The sequence below is a fragment of the Podarcis liolepis genome (assembly GCF_965112155.1).
Source record: "Podarcis liolepis genome assembly, chromosome: 2".
Lineage (NCBI taxonomy): Eukaryota > Metazoa > Chordata > Lepidosauria > Squamata > Lacertidae > Podarcis > Podarcis liolepis.
Window position 1 is genome coordinate 78,992,716 of NC_139555.1, and position 18,822 is coordinate 79,011,537.

At 44.3% G+C, this 18,822-nt stretch overlaps 1 protein-coding gene and 1 long non-coding RNA gene across 13 annotated transcripts in view; one reads left to right on the forward strand and one right to left on the reverse strand.

Annotated features, from left to right (window-relative positions):
* IQSEC1 (IQ motif and Sec7 domain ArfGEF 1) overlaps nt 1–6,431 on the reverse strand; it is a gene marked incomplete at its 5' end in the record, with an annotated part of 298,180 nt that extends 291,749 nt beyond the window's left edge. For 9 of the 10 annotated variants that reach the window (XM_083489190.1, XM_083489202.1, XM_083489191.1 and 6 more), the window contains one exon: nt 6,154–6,431. In XM_083489190.1, coding sequence (XP_083345316.1) covers nt 6,154–6,431 — 278 coding nt within the window. Of the gene's footprint in view, nt 1–5,355; nt 5,787–6,153 lie in introns of those variants that run through there. The other variant, XM_083489192.1, reaches the window with a different exon arrangement.
* Nucleotides 6,432–6,846: 415 nt separating this feature from the next.
* Nucleotides 6,847–18,822, forward strand: part of LOC310700222 — a 63,762-nt gene continuing 51,786 nt past the window's right edge. For 2 of the 3 annotated variants that reach the window (XR_014522501.1, XR_014522502.1), the window contains exon 1: nt 7,525–7,658. This is a non-coding gene — a long non-coding RNA (uncharacterized lncRNA). Of the gene's footprint in view, nt 8,835–18,822 lie in introns of all 3 variants that reach the window. The other variant, XR_014522500.1, reaches the window with a different exon arrangement.

Genomic DNA, 18,822 nt, shown 5'->3' on the forward strand with positions numbered 1-18,822 from the left:
ATTTAGCTAGGGAACCATGAAATGCAGCTATGAAGAGTCTTAAGCAGTAATAATAATTTATCTGACGTCCTACCGTTTCATCTCCTAAATTGCTTTAGGGCCATTTGGAAGAAATAGTTTGCGCTGATCAACTCTACCCTTCAAGTCTGCAACTTCAAGCAACTTTTTGAGCTGACATCCACATTGCAAGCAATTGGACTTCCACATGTATGTTTATTGGGGGCTGTATCAGAATAGAAATAAGGCTAAAGTTCCCAAATTAAAGACCAGTGGACATCACCTGTCAGCCAATATCATTTTAACTGAAGATGCTGCAGACTGAACCCAAACCTTCTACATTCATTCAACCTTTTATTTGTTCAACATCTCTGGCAAGAATAGTATTCTCTTACCACAATTTATGGCAGGAAGGTATAGTATCCTTTTTATTTACTGTGTCACAGTAACATGTAAACATAAAAAAAACACTTTCCTTCTCTCCAGAGTCCCAATAATGGGAAGTCAGTAGTATTACACTTAATTTCCTTTAAGAAATATTGGGATGGAGAATTCTTGTCCATTCCTTTCCACTCAGAGACTGCCTTATACCTCAGTGGGAATTATGAGGGACTATTATAGCTAGAATCAATTTAAATGCCAAGAAAGAGTATAACAGCTCTCTCCCTACTGCTCTGACTCCAGCCTAGAAAAGGTCAGTCAAAAAGAAAATTCCCATGTTGTTACAGGTTCCAACAACAGAATCTTTTTTGTCTTAGAATATAGTACAGTGGTACCTCTAGTTGTGGACACAATCTGTTCCAGGGTGTCGTTCGCACCCCGTAAAGTCCACAACTAGAGCGCTGCTTCTGCGCAAGCGCGGAGCACAATAGAGTGGTTCTGCGCATGCAGTGAAACCCGGAAGTATACACTTCCAGGTTTGCCATGTTCGCAATCCGAAAAGCCGCAACGTGAAGCAAACGCAACAAGAGCTATGATTGTAAACTGCTTCCTGCTTACTTACAAGGCATGATGGCAGTATTGCTTTTGAGAGAAAGGCCGTGGACCTAATTGCAGAGGGCTGGGGGTGAGGCCTGGGGGGGGGGGAGCACTAGTTTTCTATAGTTGAGAAAATAATCCTTTTGCCCCATCACATTTGAGATTACTCAACTCTGCTCAAGCAGTCAGTGCATGGAGTGAGGATGAATGTTGTTATCAGTGTACTGAAGTATTCCCTGCTTTTTAATTTTTTTTTTAAATGAGACTATAGAAACATACTCATTTAATTGCTTGCCTATCTCTTCCCCACCACTACACACACAAACACACACGGAGTCCTTTGGACATGCAAATTGCTAGTTCTGAAAAATCTTGCAGGACCTTATTGTTTTTCTAGAGACTATAAAATCCTCTTCGCCTCCAAAAGCACTATACATTTCTTTGTAAGATACGTCCATAAGTTTGTTCTTGTTTTCAGAATTTTCTGTTTTTATTTTATTTATTTATTACCTTTATACACTACCTTAATTTTCCAAGGATCTCAAGGTGTTGCACATGCTTCTCCTCCTCCCCATTTAATCCTCACAACAACCCTGTGAGGTAGGGTAGGCTAAGTGATGGTGACTCGGTGTCACCCAGCAAGCTTTATGGCTGAGTGGGGATTCAAACCCTGCTCTTCCAGATCCTAGTCCAACACTCTAACCATTACACCACCCTGGCTCTTTTAAATGACCTGGGAACAATGTACACATGCCTCATAAGAACCTGTGATCTAACTAGGGACCACATTTTTAACAAATGGAACCAATGCTGTTGTTTCCACCAACAGTTTTTCCACTTTGATGCATCAGAGCAAGATGCTTCCTGCTGGGACCACCTCCCATTTGACTTGTCTCTTCCCAGAACTGCCTCTTGAATCAAGCCATTATTGTAATTTCATTATGAAACACTATGGAAGGGCTGATACCAAAATCTGCCCATTCCTTCTCTTGAATCATCTTTTAAATGGCAAATTTTCTAAAATGCCTTAAATGCTTTGGTAGAAAGACAGAGTAAAAATGTTGTAAAATAAATAAATAAATCCTTACCTACCCACATGTACCACTGCATTCTGTAATATATTTATGTATGTCTCTTATGCATGCATTTTCTCAAGGGGGGAATAAGTGAAAGGAAAGGGAAGCTGTGGCATGAAAAAGGTACACCAGTTCAAATATTATTATCAGGAATTCTTCCATGGGGGCGTAATATTAAGACAGTAGATGCGTGACGCAGGGTAAAGCCAATACACAGAAGAATAATGAAATCAACTTGGGAAGCAACCAGTAAAAAAAAGCAGCCAGTAAAAATTGGTGGGGCTATGGTTGCTCCCATCCTTATACCCTGTATCTGGGATAACCAGCTTTTTTAAGGGACCATGGACCAAATTTATCCGGCGCTGAAGACCACATTCCAGTAGTGGATAGGGCTGGACCCAAAAGTAGGCAGGTCAACACACACACACAAAGATATTCTCCATATATTTAATTCTTTAACAACTCCACTTAAGTTCCACTGTCCATTTTCACCACACAATTTTTCAAAATTTTCACCAAAGATCTCCAGCACCTTTTCTGTCTGAAAGCTCATTAAAAGCCTGCAAGTTAACATTAATGAACAGGTGACCTGCAAATTCTGAATCATAGTTATTGAAAGCATCAAACTTCAAAATGCAATTGCATCCTGAAAGTGCATGTATGCGTCTGAAAAGCATACAGACATTGCAGCATATTTGCAAGAAACACAAGTCTACTTTTCCAAGATAAGCATTCCCTTTGCTTTGATCTTCTTCCAGGTGAAGGGGCTACAGTTATACAGTTTGCACAACATCAAAATCATTTCCCATTTAGCTCCTCCCCACTGAGAAGAGGGGAAGGAGGGGATCCAGAGAGCCAGCTAAATGCAGTGAGGAGATCCCATTCCTGGCCTAGATGGAATATGCAGAACGCATCAGATGGTGGGGCACTCTCATTTTAGGTGAGCTTCTAACAGCTGACACTGAAAGTGGGAAGCTCCTAGAAGTTTAAGATTGCTCAACAAGGCAGATGATGGCTTGTTGAGACCCAGAAGAGAACCAGTTTTTCCTTTCCAAAACTTAGCAATCTTACCATGATGCCTTCGCACTGTATCAGGCATCCCTATCTGTACCCCCCCCCCGCGAGTTTCTACGTGTTGGACAGGACTGCAGAAGCCTGGCAATCTGGACTTTCCCATTGAGCTCTTCAGACTATACCTCAGAACGATTATAACTATTCCATAAATATCCCAGATTAATTCTGATCCCAACATCAAATCCACTTAAGAGACTTAAAAAGACCGAGTCGTCAAGGCCATAGCTCAGAGGCTGCTCCCTTAGCAAGTCAAGAGAAATACCTTATCAAATCGTAGTAAATGATTTCTAGCATGTCACTTGGCAAGACGGAACCTGGGGTGTGGAGGGGGGCTATCTGAGCCCGTCTCAAGGTCTCCAGCCCAGTCTTTTTATACAAGGAACTCTCAGCTGCTAGATTAGAAGGATTTCATTTAAATTTAGTTTTGAAAACAGTCCTCTTGTTATGAAAGCAAGAGATTTTCTTCCCTGCCAGCAGGCACATGCCCTTTCAACTGATGAAGGAGTTGCTCTGACACACCCATTGACATATTCCATTATTATTATTATTATTAATAATTTTGTATGTTTCAAACCATTTTATCAGTTCTGGTCCATTCGTTTTAAAGCTACTGGTAACACTTTCTTTGAAGTTGTATTTTCTAAAATGAATAGCACTGCCCTGCATAATTAAAGAAAGCATGTCACCCTATCTAATTGGGGGGGGGTGTCATTATCATGGGGGGAATTGGATACGAGCATTGACAAGATTCAAAATATAAACAAGAAGTCTCTTAAACACATTTCTACACTGTGCAGTTTAAACACACAGCCTGCCAAACAGAGCTGAGCTGTGGGGACTGAATAACACATAGTAACAAGAGCAGAGTGTTGTTTTAGATAATCCACTATAACCTAACTCCCTGGTTGAAATCAGCTCTGCACATAAGCAATTGACACTATTCCTTTGAGTTCATTCTTTTAAAATGGTATTTGTACACACAGTATCAAACACAAAGATTATGACCTTTGTAAGTAATGTATAATTTTAGTAATAGATCCATGCAACCAAGTAGTTTAACCAAAAGCTTTTGTATGCTGCAGGAATGTAAATAACTACTTGATGATCTGTCCTTGATAAATGCGTATTGCTGTCTCTACAGGACATTTGGAACATCACACTCCATGTATATAAACCTTAGTACAAGAAAGCCTTCACTTTTCTTTGCAAGGTTCTAACTGCATACCAAAGAGCCCTCATAGTCAATTATTAGTTTACATCAATTTGTCGTGTAACTAATTCTACCCAAGTTAAAAACAATTGTGGCACTGAGCATACATTCTAAAGGATAACATACAGTGATTAGTTTTAAATTATGTGCATGTGTGTCACACAACAGGTGCCATATCAGAAGGCACCTTCTGCCTTCTCACTCAGAAGGTGATGCCTCTTTTTAAGATGCCATCAAACATTGGTCACCACCAGTACTATAAACACTTTAACACAAATAGTTATTTAGATATATGATCTAAAATCAATTGTGAAGACACCATTTATCAGTCACAAGGTTTTAATTCAATTTACCTCAGGAATGGGGAACCTAGGTCCCTCCAGATGTTGTAGGACTCCCTCCCCCCCCAAAAAAACCCCTTTCATCAGCTGCAGCAACCAGCCAATGGACAGTGTTGATGAAAGCTGGAAGCCAACCACAACTTGGAAGACATGTGTTCGCAGGTCCTCATTCTGGGGTAAATCAATGAACCAATGCAGACCCAGAAAGCAGAAATATTCTTCTCCAAATCTACTTTCTTCCTTACTATACTGCAACTAACCAAGCAGCTAGCTATAAAAGTTTGATGAGGAAGTTTTTTTTAAGAGCTTCTAAAAGTTTATCATGAAACGTAAAAGCCAAGCCTGACACCAAGAGCCAAAATGCCTTAAACATTTCAATCTGTGAAAGTAGGTGAGAAATGGGCTTTTCCATTCCTACTTAAATTCTATTTTAAGCAGGTAAAGAGAGAGAGTCGGGCATGTGTAGTTCTTTAACTACTACTGAATTGGCCTTACTTTAAGCAGTAATGCATTTAAGCAGGTCCCCATGCACAGTGAGCAGTACATGATTAATTAAAGATTAAAGCACTCTGTAAATAGACTCAGGATTGAGAGCAAACAGGTTTCCAAAGATCAACAAGTTTAGATTTGAACTAGTCACACTTTGGAAGGGGGTGGCCACCTGCCAATGTTTACTGACCGTCATTCTGTCCGTTTCAGGATCAGCAGCTCCTCCTCACTCCACCTCCCGAGTCACCAACCAAACGCCACTAAGCACACTGCCTCGTTCTGGACTAGAGGCACAACCCCTTCTCCTGAACTAGGAAGCACCGGCGGGATTCTGCACATCCCTTTCCCAAACATCTCTCCCTCTCGGAAGCCCCCTAGATCCAGGAATATATGACCAGCGCTAGGGCGGTTTTGTTTTCCCTTGCAGGCAAGCTCCGCAAGACTCGAGGCTCTAACTCCAGAGTAATCCCGTCGGCCCTGGTGGGGAACAAATCTGAATTTAGTCGGAGGCTGCAGCTATCAGCCAGTCTTGCTGCTGAAGCGAAATAAGACTGGGTGGATGCCAGAGAACTGCGCGCTGCTTTGCCTCCTCCTAGTTCTGCTCGCATCTATCAGAAGTCAAGAACAAGGACGAACCAAGTAAAAGCAGATACCTTAGCACAAAAGGAACCGGGAGGGGGGTCAATTTCGCAGAAGTCGTAGCCACACAACCTGCCTCACTCCTTGCGTTTGTCCCACGACCCTCGGGGCAGAGAGAACGGAGGCCAAGTACCCTCCAGTAGCGCCGTAGGTAACCAAACCGCCTTGGGTACCTACCTCGGACCTCCAACCTCTCACCCACTGCAAACATTCCCTGGCTATACCGCACCACAGTTGCTCCAAGATGCGCTTGTGCGTTTGGCAAAGCCGGCAAACGGACCGGTTTGTACACTCTGCTTCCACCACCCCGCGTCCCCAAGGCGTCCCTTGCAAGCCCCCGCTTCCTTACTTCTCATCCTTGGCGTTCTCCTGGAGGTCCCCCGGCGGCGGCAAGGCGGGCAGGGCCGCGTGCTGCTGTTGCAGGAGCAGCAGCCTGCATGTGGCCAGGTGCCGCTGGTGCTCGTCCTGCAGGCGGGCGTTCTCGTGATACAGCTTGGCCACTTGCTGCTCGAGCTCGTCTATCCGGAGCTTCTGCTTCTCCAGCAGCTCCTGCTGCGTCTCGATGATCTTGTTGAGCTCCTTGAGGTACTCCGCCGCCTTGCTCGGGTTCTCCGCCGGGGTCTCCATGGCCCCGGCCAACCCGGCTGCCCGCCACGCACCTCGGCGGGCCCCGGGGGCCGGCCAAAGCGCCGAGAGGGCCGGCGGCGGCGGCGGCGCCCGGACGCTCAGCTCGGCTGCGCGAACAAGCCAAGCCAAGCCAAGCCACCAGTCCGGCTACACCTTTTCCCGCCCAGTCGCAAGTCTGCTTCTCGGCTAGGGAGCGCCGACGCAGCTGTTCGTACTTCGAGCCGCCATTGCCCACGGGCCCTCCTACGGCTCCCGGCCGGGCTCGCTGCTGCTGCTGCGGCGCCTACACCCAGAGGGTCCGGCTATTGCACGGCTGTGGCGCGCGGGGCTTCCGCTTCTCCACTTAAGGCAACCGCCGCCGGCTCGCTTCCTGCTCCTCCTCGCCAACAAAACCCCAGGAAAAGTCTCCGCGGACAACCCCGTGGTTCGCTCGAGGCTAGTTTCCTTCACCTCCGCCGCTTCCCTCGTTAACTCCTCCTGGTCGGTCGGTCTCTCTCTCCCCTCTTGCTTGCCACCTCCTCCCGGTCTTCCGCTCACGCAGGCGCTTTCTCCGCTTCTCCCGTCGCTGCTCTTCTTAAGCAGCAACAGCCGCTTCCCTACGCGCGCCAGTGCGCGGGGTCCTGCGCGGAGTTTGCAAAGTGCCGCCGCTCCCTGACTGGGCGTCGCGCGGCTTCGCGGACTCTGGGGAGGAGCAGGTCTTGGCGAGCGGCTCCTCGCAGCGCCCCGCTGCCTCCTGCTGACTAACTGATTGAGCCGCTGCCGCCGCGGCGTCCTCCTCCCCGGGCCGCCGGGCAGGCGAGTCAGTCAGAGCGCGTCTCTCCCTCTCTCTTTCCCCTTCTCTCTCCCACACACAAACACATACACGCCCCGGAACGGCTGAGAAGCAGGCTCCAGAGGGACAGGGAGGAGGAGGAGGAGGGACGGCTGGTGATAGCTGCAGGACGGGCTGCGACGGCGGGGGCCTGTGCGCCTGGGAGGGGTGGAGATATCCCCCGGGGGAGCTGCGCCCTCGGGGGGAAGTGAGCGAGCCGGCGGCGGGTCGCCTCAGAGCTGCTCCTGTTTTGGCGGGAACGCGCGAGGAGCCCCGTGGAGCGGCACCTTCGCGGGCGGGCAGGTGGGCTGGAGAGAAGGCAGCGCCCCGCTCCTCCCCCACCTCGCACCCCGTTCCGAACTGGGCGGCATCTCTGCGAAACTGACGGGCAGCCCAGCGAGGCAGAAGCCCCTCAGGTAAGCGGGGTGGCGGGAGGTTACTGCGCGCGCCCGCGTGTGCAGAAAGCGAAGTGTGTTTGGGATACGAGGGGCGAGTTCTTTCCCTTCCTTAAAAAAATGTTTTAGTCTCCGTCTTGCTCGGAGCCCCCACCGAGCTGGCCGACCACAAATCCCAGTAGCGACGGGAGGTTGGTTTTTGTGCTCTCCCGCCCGCCGGATCAACCACTCCTGCAGGCAGCTTGCCGACCACCATGCTCCTGTTTCCCTCTCTCTCAATTTCCCCTCCTCTTTGGTAGCGCTGAACTTGCCCTGCTGCTGCTGCTCCCGGATTTCATAAGAGAATATTGAATTTCTGAGGAAAGGAGGGAGGGGCGCGATGGCATGAGGGAGAAGCCGATTGCTAATGCCTCAGCGGGCGGCCGGGCGCGCGCTCTTCTCCCCCTCCGCCCGCCCCGCTCCCCTCCTTCCCCCTGGGAGGAGAGAGAGAGAGAAGCGGGGATGTTATGGAGAGCGATGGGCTGACAGAAGGCTGCTGCTGCCAAGAGCCGAGGCTGTTTTGAAAACATCGCCACCCGGCGCTCCAGGCGGCGGCTCTCTAGCCATATGCCTGGAGTGACGCTTCCTCTGGTTGGCAACTGCTGGCGAGTAAAGCAGCAACCTGCCTCGCCTCGGAGTGGGAATACTCCCCTCCACGCACAAGCACCGACACTCGCACCCTCCTAGTGGGAAAGCTGCATCCTCAGCCGAGGCTGCATCAGGTTGGAGGGAGAGAGGAGCTGATGTGGGGAATCTTTTGGCAGCGGCCCAACGCTCTGACTGAAGAGGTTATCGAAAACAAGCTGGCTTGGGGAGTTGAAAAATAGAGTGAGGAAGTATGTTAGCCAAAGGCAGCTGACAGGCAGGAAGTGCGACCCCTTGATTGTTTTCTTCGTTCCTTTCCTCTTCCTAATCACCTCTCCCCCACCCTTCTCTTCTTCACAATCACTTCCCCTAAGTTTCTTAATTTTTACTGATACTCAAATGCCGCAGTAGCTTTTGCCGCTTCGCTAATTTCACTGCCCCCTCTTCTGCAAAGTCAGCTCCTCTGGAACCTGGGCTGCAATTCTTGCTAACACTTGACAGAATAGGCAGCTTGACTGAAGAGAGTGATTCAGCACCGGAGGTGACCTGAGGGCAGCTGATAGCAGCGAGGAGGTAAGGACTTCCTCCCCCCTCCCCACAACATTCACACACCTCCAGAACACTCCTTCCACCGCAGGCCCATTGACTTTCATGTGGTTGCTCTGGAGCAAATGGGCTGTAAATAGCTGCCTTCAAAATTATCTTTAGAAAAATATATAATCTGTGAATGTCTCATGAAAGTATATCTAGCATTTCAAATTGCCTTTTTCACTTCACTGTTGTATAAAAGGAAACTAAGCTAAAAAACAACAACAAATGGACTCCAGTATTGAGCTATAGAATTTTTCTGTAATCATAGTTTTAACTTCCAAAGGTTATCAACACATTTTAACATGAACATGGGTTTCTTAACCAAAGCATGCTGTAAACAGAACTATGAAATCTGCTGTATCTGCCCTCCTATGGGATATATGTAGCCTCCTACTTAACAGGGTGAAAGCCAAAAGGATAAATATGCTGCCTAAAATTATTCACTGGGTGACGTCAAGATTTTGATAGGAAATATCTAATCCCAACATATTTCATGTCCTGTGCTCTTCAGTGGACATTTGCAATAAATAAAGGATGAAAGTTTTGCTTCTTCAGTCCTTAGGTTTTGTTGAAATAGCCTTATCAGGTGTGCATAATTGGGTTTGACTTATAATTACTGACCTTGTATTCTAGCTGGGCAAGTATCCTTCCAACACTTACAGTGTGAATCTGGGCATGAGTTCAGTGGGGCTTACTCCTGTTGACAAGTTTTCATTAAAATGAGGCTTCATATTCTGAACATGCCTCATAACTGCATCAAAATCTTTCACTTTTTCTGATCTGAGACCCTCCTTTCACCAAACATGTTAAGATCCTCTCTTTTTTAGCATATAATTGTATGGTGGCAGTGCTGCTGTTTCAACCCACCTTAGGTCAGAATCTTACCAGGTACTGGGTCGCAGCCTACAAGAGGAAGACCAATGGTCTGCATCAAATACGTGAAATTTTATCCTGAGTTTCTGGTTGCAGAGTAAGGAAAGGAAATTGTCAAAACTGAGGTCAGAAGTAAAGGATATGCCAGAATATCTGTGTTAACAACAACTGTTTTTTTTTTGTGAATAACCCCACTGATGATAATGTTTATATTTTTCTACAATTCGTGTCCTGACCTTTCTGGAAAACACTTCATGCATTGAAAAAGCTTGTACCATAATCCATTTAGGTGTTAAAGTACCACAAGACTTCTTGTTCTACTCCCGCCCCCCCCCCCTTTATCACCACTGGGATATTTAAAATTTTATTTTTGCAGACTCCATGGAGTGAGTTTTACACGTTTGTATCCAGCAAAGTTGGAGGGATGCGGGTGGCGCTGTGGGTAAAACCTCAGTGCCTAGGACTTGCCGATCACATGGTTGGCGGTTCGAATCCCCGCGGCAGGGTGAGCTCCCGTCTTTCGGTCCCAGCTCCTGCCCACCTAGCAGTTCGAAAGCACCCCTAAGTGCAAGTAGATAAATAGGTATCACATTATAGCGGGAAGGTAAACGGCATTTCCGTGTGCTGTGCTGGTGCTGGCTCGCCAGAGCAGCTTCGTCACCCTGGCCACGTGACCCGGAAGTGTCTCCGGACAGCGCTGGCTCCCTGCCTCTTGAGTGAGATGGGCGCACAACCCTAGAGTCAGACACGACTGGCCCGTACGGGCAGGGGTACCTTTACCTTTACCTTATCCAGCAACGTCATTCCATTAACACAAGGAGCTTTGCTTGTGTGATGAGACTTCCTGTCTCTGCATGCCCTTGCCCCCCCCCCCCCAATCTGCTCTGGAGTGTTGGAGTAACCCTCAGAGTAGATGTAGGGGCATGCAGGGAAAGGAAGGCTCATTTTGAAGACAGACATAAGAAGAGGCTGCTGGATCAGGCTAGTAGCTCATCTAGTCCAGCATCCTGTTCTCATAAGAACCAGCCAGATGCCCATGGAAAGCCCAACAGCAGAACCTTGCCCAATAGCAGCACTTTCTTTACTTGTCATCTCAGCATCTGTCATAAAGAGGCATGCTGCCTCTGACAATAGAGGATATAGCCATTGCAGCTAGTGTGCAGAAGTCCTTGCACTAATGGGATGACTTTGTTGGATACTACCCTTAGTTTATATGCTTCTACAATTTTGTGCTTAGGTTACTCTAATGTGAAGTCGTCATTGATGGTGCTATATAAATTAGAATATTATATTTTTTTAATGACAATATTTTAATAGATCAGCTGGAATAAAAAGACTTAAATTCACTGATTTCAATGGGTGTACTATGGTAAATATTGGATACCACCCTATTGTTTTTTTGGAATGCTTCCCCAATAGGGGTTCAGCAGGCACAGTTCCTTTCTTTAGAGGGGAAAAATAACCAAGTTATTTTTGCAGCTGTTCTGCCTGCTTTGGTCATGTGATGCTTACCAGCATAAGGAGAATATTTAAGTTAAGACTATTGGAATTTTTTAGATTTCCTTTTTGACTTGAATTATTTTAGTTTGTTTTTATTATAAACTGGCTTGGGAGGTCTTGTGGTTAAAAGGTTTCCTATAAAGATAGGAAATCAATATTGATGGGGCAATGTCTTTTAGAGTTGCTGCCTCTCTCTCTTTCTTTTTGATAAGTATTCTGTGCCTTTAACTATCTTGCTTAATCACAAGAAACATTTTCTTTTCCCAGGAACTGAGTCCTTATTTGCAGATTCAAACCAAACCCCTTAACTTTTCAAAGTCATGTTGTTTGTTTTCTTTTAGGAGCATCCAACACAGACCATAATAAACATCTCTCTTAGATATTTTCCATCTGCCTGTTAAGAACTTCCCCCACTTTCTACTCTCTGGGGATATCAGGAATAGCATCTACAGAGCAGAGTTCATTAACAGGTTAATTAGGTTAACTTGTCAGTCAAGGATAGCTACTTTCCCTTGGCTGGACAGAATCACCTCAAAACGCCTCTCTTAAGAAACAGGAAAAATAAAGCATTGTGTAAACTGGCTTAAAGGTTCTCTAAGAACAGCCTCTGGTTTGCTGGATGCTGCTGGGTTCCTGCCTGCAGTGTTTAGAGAGAAATCACAATTCTTCCCAGGAGCTTTAAACAGCCTATTCACTTCATTGCACCAGATGAATTAAGAAAGCTTGCCAACTAGGAGGGAGAAAGAGCATATTTATAGCATCAGTATCGCATTCAAGTTCTGTTTGCACAAAAGCCAATTGCAAGCTGAATGAAGATGCAGGGAATTGACTCTGGCCAGTTAGACAAACAGGAAATTTCAAATCAAACCTGATTAAATAAGAAATCTTAAAATGTTGTTTTTGATTACTTGCAGTAAGGCATACTTATGGCTGTAGCCTTGTCAATTCCCTGACAATGAGCAGAAGAGATTCATCCTTACATAAGGCAGTTCTCAGAAATCTAGGTCTTTTGGATTACTTAGAGTATGTTGTATCTCTCCCCCCCCCCCCCCGATAACTTTGGGCATTTTTTTTAGTAATCTTTAGAATTCTTAGCCTTAACACTACTTTAGTAGCATGGGTGTAGCGAGGATTTATTTTAGGGGGAGGGCAGGCATTATGTTAGGGGGGGAAGAACCAAGTTATCTGCAACACAATGGTCAGTTAAGTATTTTTATTTATTTACTTGATTTGGGTGGGGCAGCTGCACCCCATGGCTATACCCATGTATTAGATAAAGGTAAAGGGACCCCTGACCATTAGGTCCAATTGCGGACGACTCTGGGGTTGTGGTGCTCATCTCGCTTTATTGGCCGAGGGAGCTGGCGTACAGCTTCCGGGTCATGTGGCCAGCATGACTAAGCCGCTTCTGGCAAACCAGAACAGTGCATGGAAATGCCGTTTACCATCCCACTGGAGATGGTATTTATCTACTTGCACTTTGACGTGCTTTTGAACTACTAGGTTGGCAGGAGCAGGGACCTAGTGATGGGAGCTCACTCCGTCGTGGGGATTCGAACTGCCGACCTACTGATCGGCAAGCCCTAGGCTCTGTGGTTTAACCCACAGCGCCACCCATGTCCCATGTATTAGTAGTTAGTTAAAGCTTTTAAGGAATGGAGGCTTTACCATGCAATACACAAAAAGGTGCAAAGCTCTTAACAGTTCATTTGATGGAACCGGGTGGGCTGAGGGAAAAGTCGGAGAATCTCTTGTTCTTATTTAAAAATTGACCACTTTTCCTTGGGAAGGAACCATGTGCATTTTAATCTGATCTAGCCAGGCAATGATTATTTTCTCAAAGATTCATTGTTCTGTTTCCCTCAGCAGCCAACCTGATGCCTTGGGAAGCTGTTGGCCATGCCCCATTTGTCCTGAGTGTTTTATATTCATCTTCTTTCTCCCATAAGCTAAACATCTCTAGCTGCTTTGTTATTTCTTTGTAGGAAAGGCACTTTAACTCACTCCCTAGTCCACTGACAGCACACTGCTGGTTGAAACCCAACTCCCATTAGCTCCAGCCAGCATGCTCAGTGGTCGGGGATGATGGTAGCTGTAGTGCCATAATCATCTGGGGAGCCAGAGGCTGCCCACCTCTAAGTTAGAGAGAGCACAGCTCAGATAAAGTCAGGTAATCCAAAGTGGGTAAAGGTCTCAAGCTAGGTCTCAAGAAAGGCGAGTCTCAACATTTGGTATAACAAGCTCCCTTCCTTGGAAGGACATAATTTAATTGTGCAATGAGTCTGGCTACTTGGGTCCATTCTGTGAGTTAACAGGATGGTCAAGAGTGCCTGTGGATTGTTGTTTTTCAAATCCAACTGTGGCAGAACCAGATGGGGCCAAGGACAATGTGGTGAAAATCTACTGAGGGTTGCCTTTTTCACTGTCACCAGTAGGTCTGCATCTCTGCAGAGATGCCATATTTTCCATACAGTTGTGCTGCAATCATATATGCTCTTACTTGGGAGTGAGTCTTTCTGAATTTAAGGGAATTTACTTCTGAGTAGATATGCATATTATTGAAACCTGCCCAGTGGAACGCCCTCCCATCAAAAGTCAAAGAAATAAACAACTATTTGACTTGTATAAAATTTCTGAAGACAGCCCTGCATAGAGAAGTTTTTAATGTTTGATGTTTCATTGTGTTTTTAATATTTTGTTAGGAGCCGCTCAAGAGTTGCTGGAGCAACCCAGTCAGTTGGGCAGCATAGAAATAATAAAATGATGATGATGATTGGGTTTACATGACAGAAGATACATTGCATTATTATAATTTCCTTTGTTGTATAACATAAGTTAATGTTCATATGTCAACAAACTAGCACACTTTTATTAATTTTGGTAGATTCACCCCTTGTTTCTCCTTTCTATTTGTTTGGGGTGGGGTTGTCCTACTGCAAGACAGAAAGAAGGCATGAAAAGACCTCGATAAATATTATTTTCCAGAAGTAATATCAGTATCAACACATAGCATGGAAAACCATTTTGCTGCCGCTCTTTGAAGTATCCAAATAGTTAGCCATTGCTATGTGATGAGCTGCCTTGTACCATCAGGATTGACTCCTTCCTTTCTGGCTAATCTGCCTTCTAGTCATAGTCTCTGAAAGCCATGACTAGAATTTTGTTCAAGAAGCTGTAGAATGGAGGGGCTAAATTGCAATTCCAGTTAATGGTACTTGAACCCATGTCAAAGGAAACCAATACTGTGCAGCTGAAATTGAATTCAGTGTCTTCTTATATCTCAAATGACACTCTTCTGTCCAGTTTATAAGGCACGGCTAGAGGTTAAAGGGAAAAACTGGTTTTCAATTTGTGAGTGCCTCTATTTATTAAGAATTGGAAGAGGTAGAAAGCAAGTCCCCAGCTTGAAAGCACGATATATTTTGGGTCCCCTCCATTTTCTTCACATACAACAGTTTTCATCTTAAGGCGTAATTGTCTGCCACATAATTAAATATAGGCATTTTGAGCAAATGTGCTGCTCCTTCTTTGCTAATGTGTAGTTCTGTCAATAAACATTACTACAGTATTATATGGTCAGTAGTACTCTGGGTGTTTCTTTTCTGCCAGTTAATCTGTGCTTTGTCAAATACAGTGGTACCTCGGGTTACATACGCTTCAGGTTACAGACGCCACTAACCCAGAAATAGTACCTCGGGTTAAGAACTTTGCTTCAGGATGAGAACAGAAATTGTGCTCTGGCGGCGGGGCAGCAGTGGGAGGCCCCATTAGCTAAAGTGGTGCTTCAGGTTAAGAAAAGTTTCAGGTTAAGAACGGACCTCCGGAACGAATTAAGTATTTAACCCGAGGTACCACTGTAGCTACTACACACACACACACACACACACACACACACACACACTTTCATTTTTTACATCAAGAAACTCTGCCATCATTTGCAATGTTGGGCTTCATGCTCTTAAATTTGATTTGCAGTACAATATGTTTTCCCACTGAAAGCGTGTGTTGGTCTGCATAGGTATTCTGAAATTCCTTTTTCTTTGTTCCCTTGTGTTGTTACAGTTTAAGAGGAAAGGAATTAATCTGTGCATAGAGCAGTTTCCTTCTACAGTTATGGTGATTACAGTGGCAATCTGAGAAGCCCTATCTATGCTATGGCTTATGATAATGCATCAGCTCCATTTACAGAAGTATTGTGTAGTAAGAATTAATATTCATTAATACTTTTAAGAAACAGAAGGGGTTTTGCAACACTTGGTCATACCTAATCCCAAATAAATTCATACCTTTTCAGAGGCAGTAATACATATTAACTTCGGTTCTCTTGTGTTCTTGTGTTGTGTGCTTCTTTTTTAAAGTACAAATGGAGGGTAAATGTTCATGACTGCCTTTGGAGGTAGAGCTGACTTCTGCTTCTTTGTGAGGAGATAGTTCTGAAAGTAGCAACATTGGGAAAAAGTCGATGGAGAGTTATGCTTCAAGCAGCAACTTGCTTTTTCATTTACCTTGTTCAGGGTGGTGGATCTGGGAAGACGGCCTAGCATTAAGTCTGAACAAGCTGCTTTGGTATAAAGTGAGACTTAAAATTGCTCCTTGTTAATTATGAAATATAATTGAAAGATTTGGGGCATAAAAAGTTTTGGTGGTGATAACTAGTATAAATGTGGTTGTGTCTCTAGGGGTAAAACTGAGTAAATTGTTTTTGTTATATTTATGCAGCTAATTTTTATTGATTGTGGAACAGTAAATTCTTTCATGGGTGGTTGTTGTTTTTTACTGAGCACTTTAAATTATGTATGTTGACTTGGTTCCTTTGAAAATACTGTTAATAAATACCACAACTTTTTTTTTCAGATTAAGTCATAAAGGGTTGCAGAGTAACGATGAAATAACAGTTGCACTAGGGCTCTTAATTGCATGATAGCCAGCAATAAAAAATATAATCTACATGTTTAATCATAGAGGGATGGATGGATGATAGACAGATAGATAAAAATGCTTCTCAGACAGGTTTATTTCTAAAAGTGCATTTGGTAAGAACTTAAGCCAAAGAGGAAAAGGGAGAGCCATGGCTCTTTATATGAAAACCATGTATGTAAACAGTGTACTACTCCTTAATCGAATTTAATCTATTGCCTTAGAGGAGTGAGGAGAAGATATTTTTGAATGTAATAAATCCAATGAAAATGCCCCCTCCTGGTGGCAGAAGTAAATTAAATCACCAAAGAATGTGTATTAAAGTAATCTGATGCAGTAGGCTTCTAGCATAATGCACAGGGATTTAACCATGTGACTCTATTAAGAGTAATAGTGCTGCTATTGGAAAATTTATTTCTCTGATTCTAGTTTTGTAACCACAAGCCCCAAACAACTCAGCATTTTAGTCAGCTCACTTTCTGAATAACTCATTTCTTTTCAGTTAAAAAGCATAACACAAGTGCTGGTGAAGAATTGGTTAGATGACTGCTCATGAACTAGGTTTAAATGTCCTTTCCATTTAAATGGTCATTATTCAAGGGCAAATGGGAACAAAATACATTTGATCCATTTATTGAAACCATTACGGTGCTCAGTCCCACCACTACGAAGTAAGAGGAAATATGCTTCACTTCCTGTTTTTTTAGGCTACATAATTGGTCCCACTGGAGTTCATTACCTAGCCTCACCAAAATAAGCTTGTTCGGATGAGAATTCCTTGGAGGTAAGGGTATTCTAACATAACATAGGATAATTCTCTCAAAGCCAGAGTTTGTATTTTCTCATGCTTGCACATGTAAACACAGAGGTTCCTTATCATTGAGCATGCGAAAGTGAATTGTATGATAAATAAGATTGTGAGCCTAATTCACACTTCTACTAGTTTTATTGTATGAATTGTTGTGAAGAGAGCTACAATCAAAGTAGTGTTATGGGAAATGTGTCAAGAATGCCCTGTTCAGTTCTTACGGTGTCAGTTATAACATGCCGAGCTATGGCTCAGTGCCTGCTGCTAAGTTGTCCAGCATACTAATACTCCATGATGCATCAGGAAATATCCTACTATCAGACACTGCAATAAGTTCGGACTGTAACTGAACTGCTCTCTGAGCTCCTTAGCAAATCCTCCTTCCCCACTAACACATGCTGCTCACAGGTTTATCTCCTATTCCAGGAAAGTGCATGTATACATGAATTTGCCTGTCCAAAGCTGACATAGCTTCTGCAACCCTTATTCCCTCTGCGTATTTTTACTTCTTCCTTTCAGTATACCTCGTATCGCTCCGTCAGTGTGGAATGCTTGGCAGACACAAGTAGAAACTTCCATGTACAAAGCAGTGTTCCTCTGAATACCAAATTCTGTGGATGGCCAATCACCTTCATGCCCTGATTGTCCAAAGATGTCTGACTGGCTAGTCTTGGGATAGCAATACTGAATTATGTGGGCCTTGGTTTGGCCCAACAAGTACTTCCTGGAGTTTTGAATTGTGCCCTTTAGTATTTGAAGTGGTTGGAGAAGCTGTTTGAAAAGTTTCAGGCTCTGCCTGGACCTCCTCAAACCTGGAACTCCTGGGAAAGTTTACCAGTCATTATTTTACGTCACAGCTGGTGTGACTATCTGCTCTATTTCCTGAAAGTGTGGCACTAGAGGGCACTTTCAAGTGGTCTTAGCAGATACTCAAAGTTAGCCCTGACAGTAGGTTGGACTATAAAGAACCACAAATTAAACAGATGTTCTTAAAGTAGGTTTAAAATCATATCATCATTATTAAAGAATTGTGTGCCATATTTCTTCAGCTTGTGTGTGCAAATGTATTTCTATTCTCTGCCATTTTGATAACTATTGCCCTGAATCCACAGATCTGTTCCCATTGACATTCTCTGACCATCTGCAGTTCAGATGTTGAGTTAAAAGTGCTGTCGTAGTCCCCCCTCCTCTCACAGATTTATTTACTCGTAGCTATTGTGCTGCATAAGGGAGAGTCACAAGGCCCCGTGTGGATTTTTCCAATGTAATTTTGTGCTGATTAACTACTGTAACATTACAGCTTGTGTCTTGATTCAGTTTTTCCTTAACTGCATCTGAAATTAATGCCCAGTGATTAATATGTTACTGACTTTCTAGAAAGATGGTCAAAAGGTTCCTGTGATGGTAATTTGGTGAATTCTTCTTTCGATATACAGTATGTATAAGGCAGCCTTGGGAAAGGGGGTGGGGAAGTAAAACTCTGCTATCTGAAGTGAATGCCCAAGCTGTATCTCAGAATAATACAGCCCATGGAAAAAGTGGAGTGTACTACAGTAGTTTACAGTAGTAGTTTAAAGAAGGAATGAAAGTGAGAGCAGCCATTGTTGGAGCTGCTCTCCATGCTTGATCACTGTTGGCAGGAGTAAGTGAAGAGGATTCAGTGAGTAAGATTTAACACTTTCTTCTCTCAAAGCTGTATAGACTATGGGAGTGAAAAGCTTAGGATTCCAACCACAAGGAAATAGACCTGGAACAATTGCTCCTGTTGGCACCATGTATATTCCATACTCATTTCCATAGGATAAAACTATGATTCCGTATCTGTACCACCTTAGAAAACTAATACAGGAGATTGTGAGCTAAATGCAACTC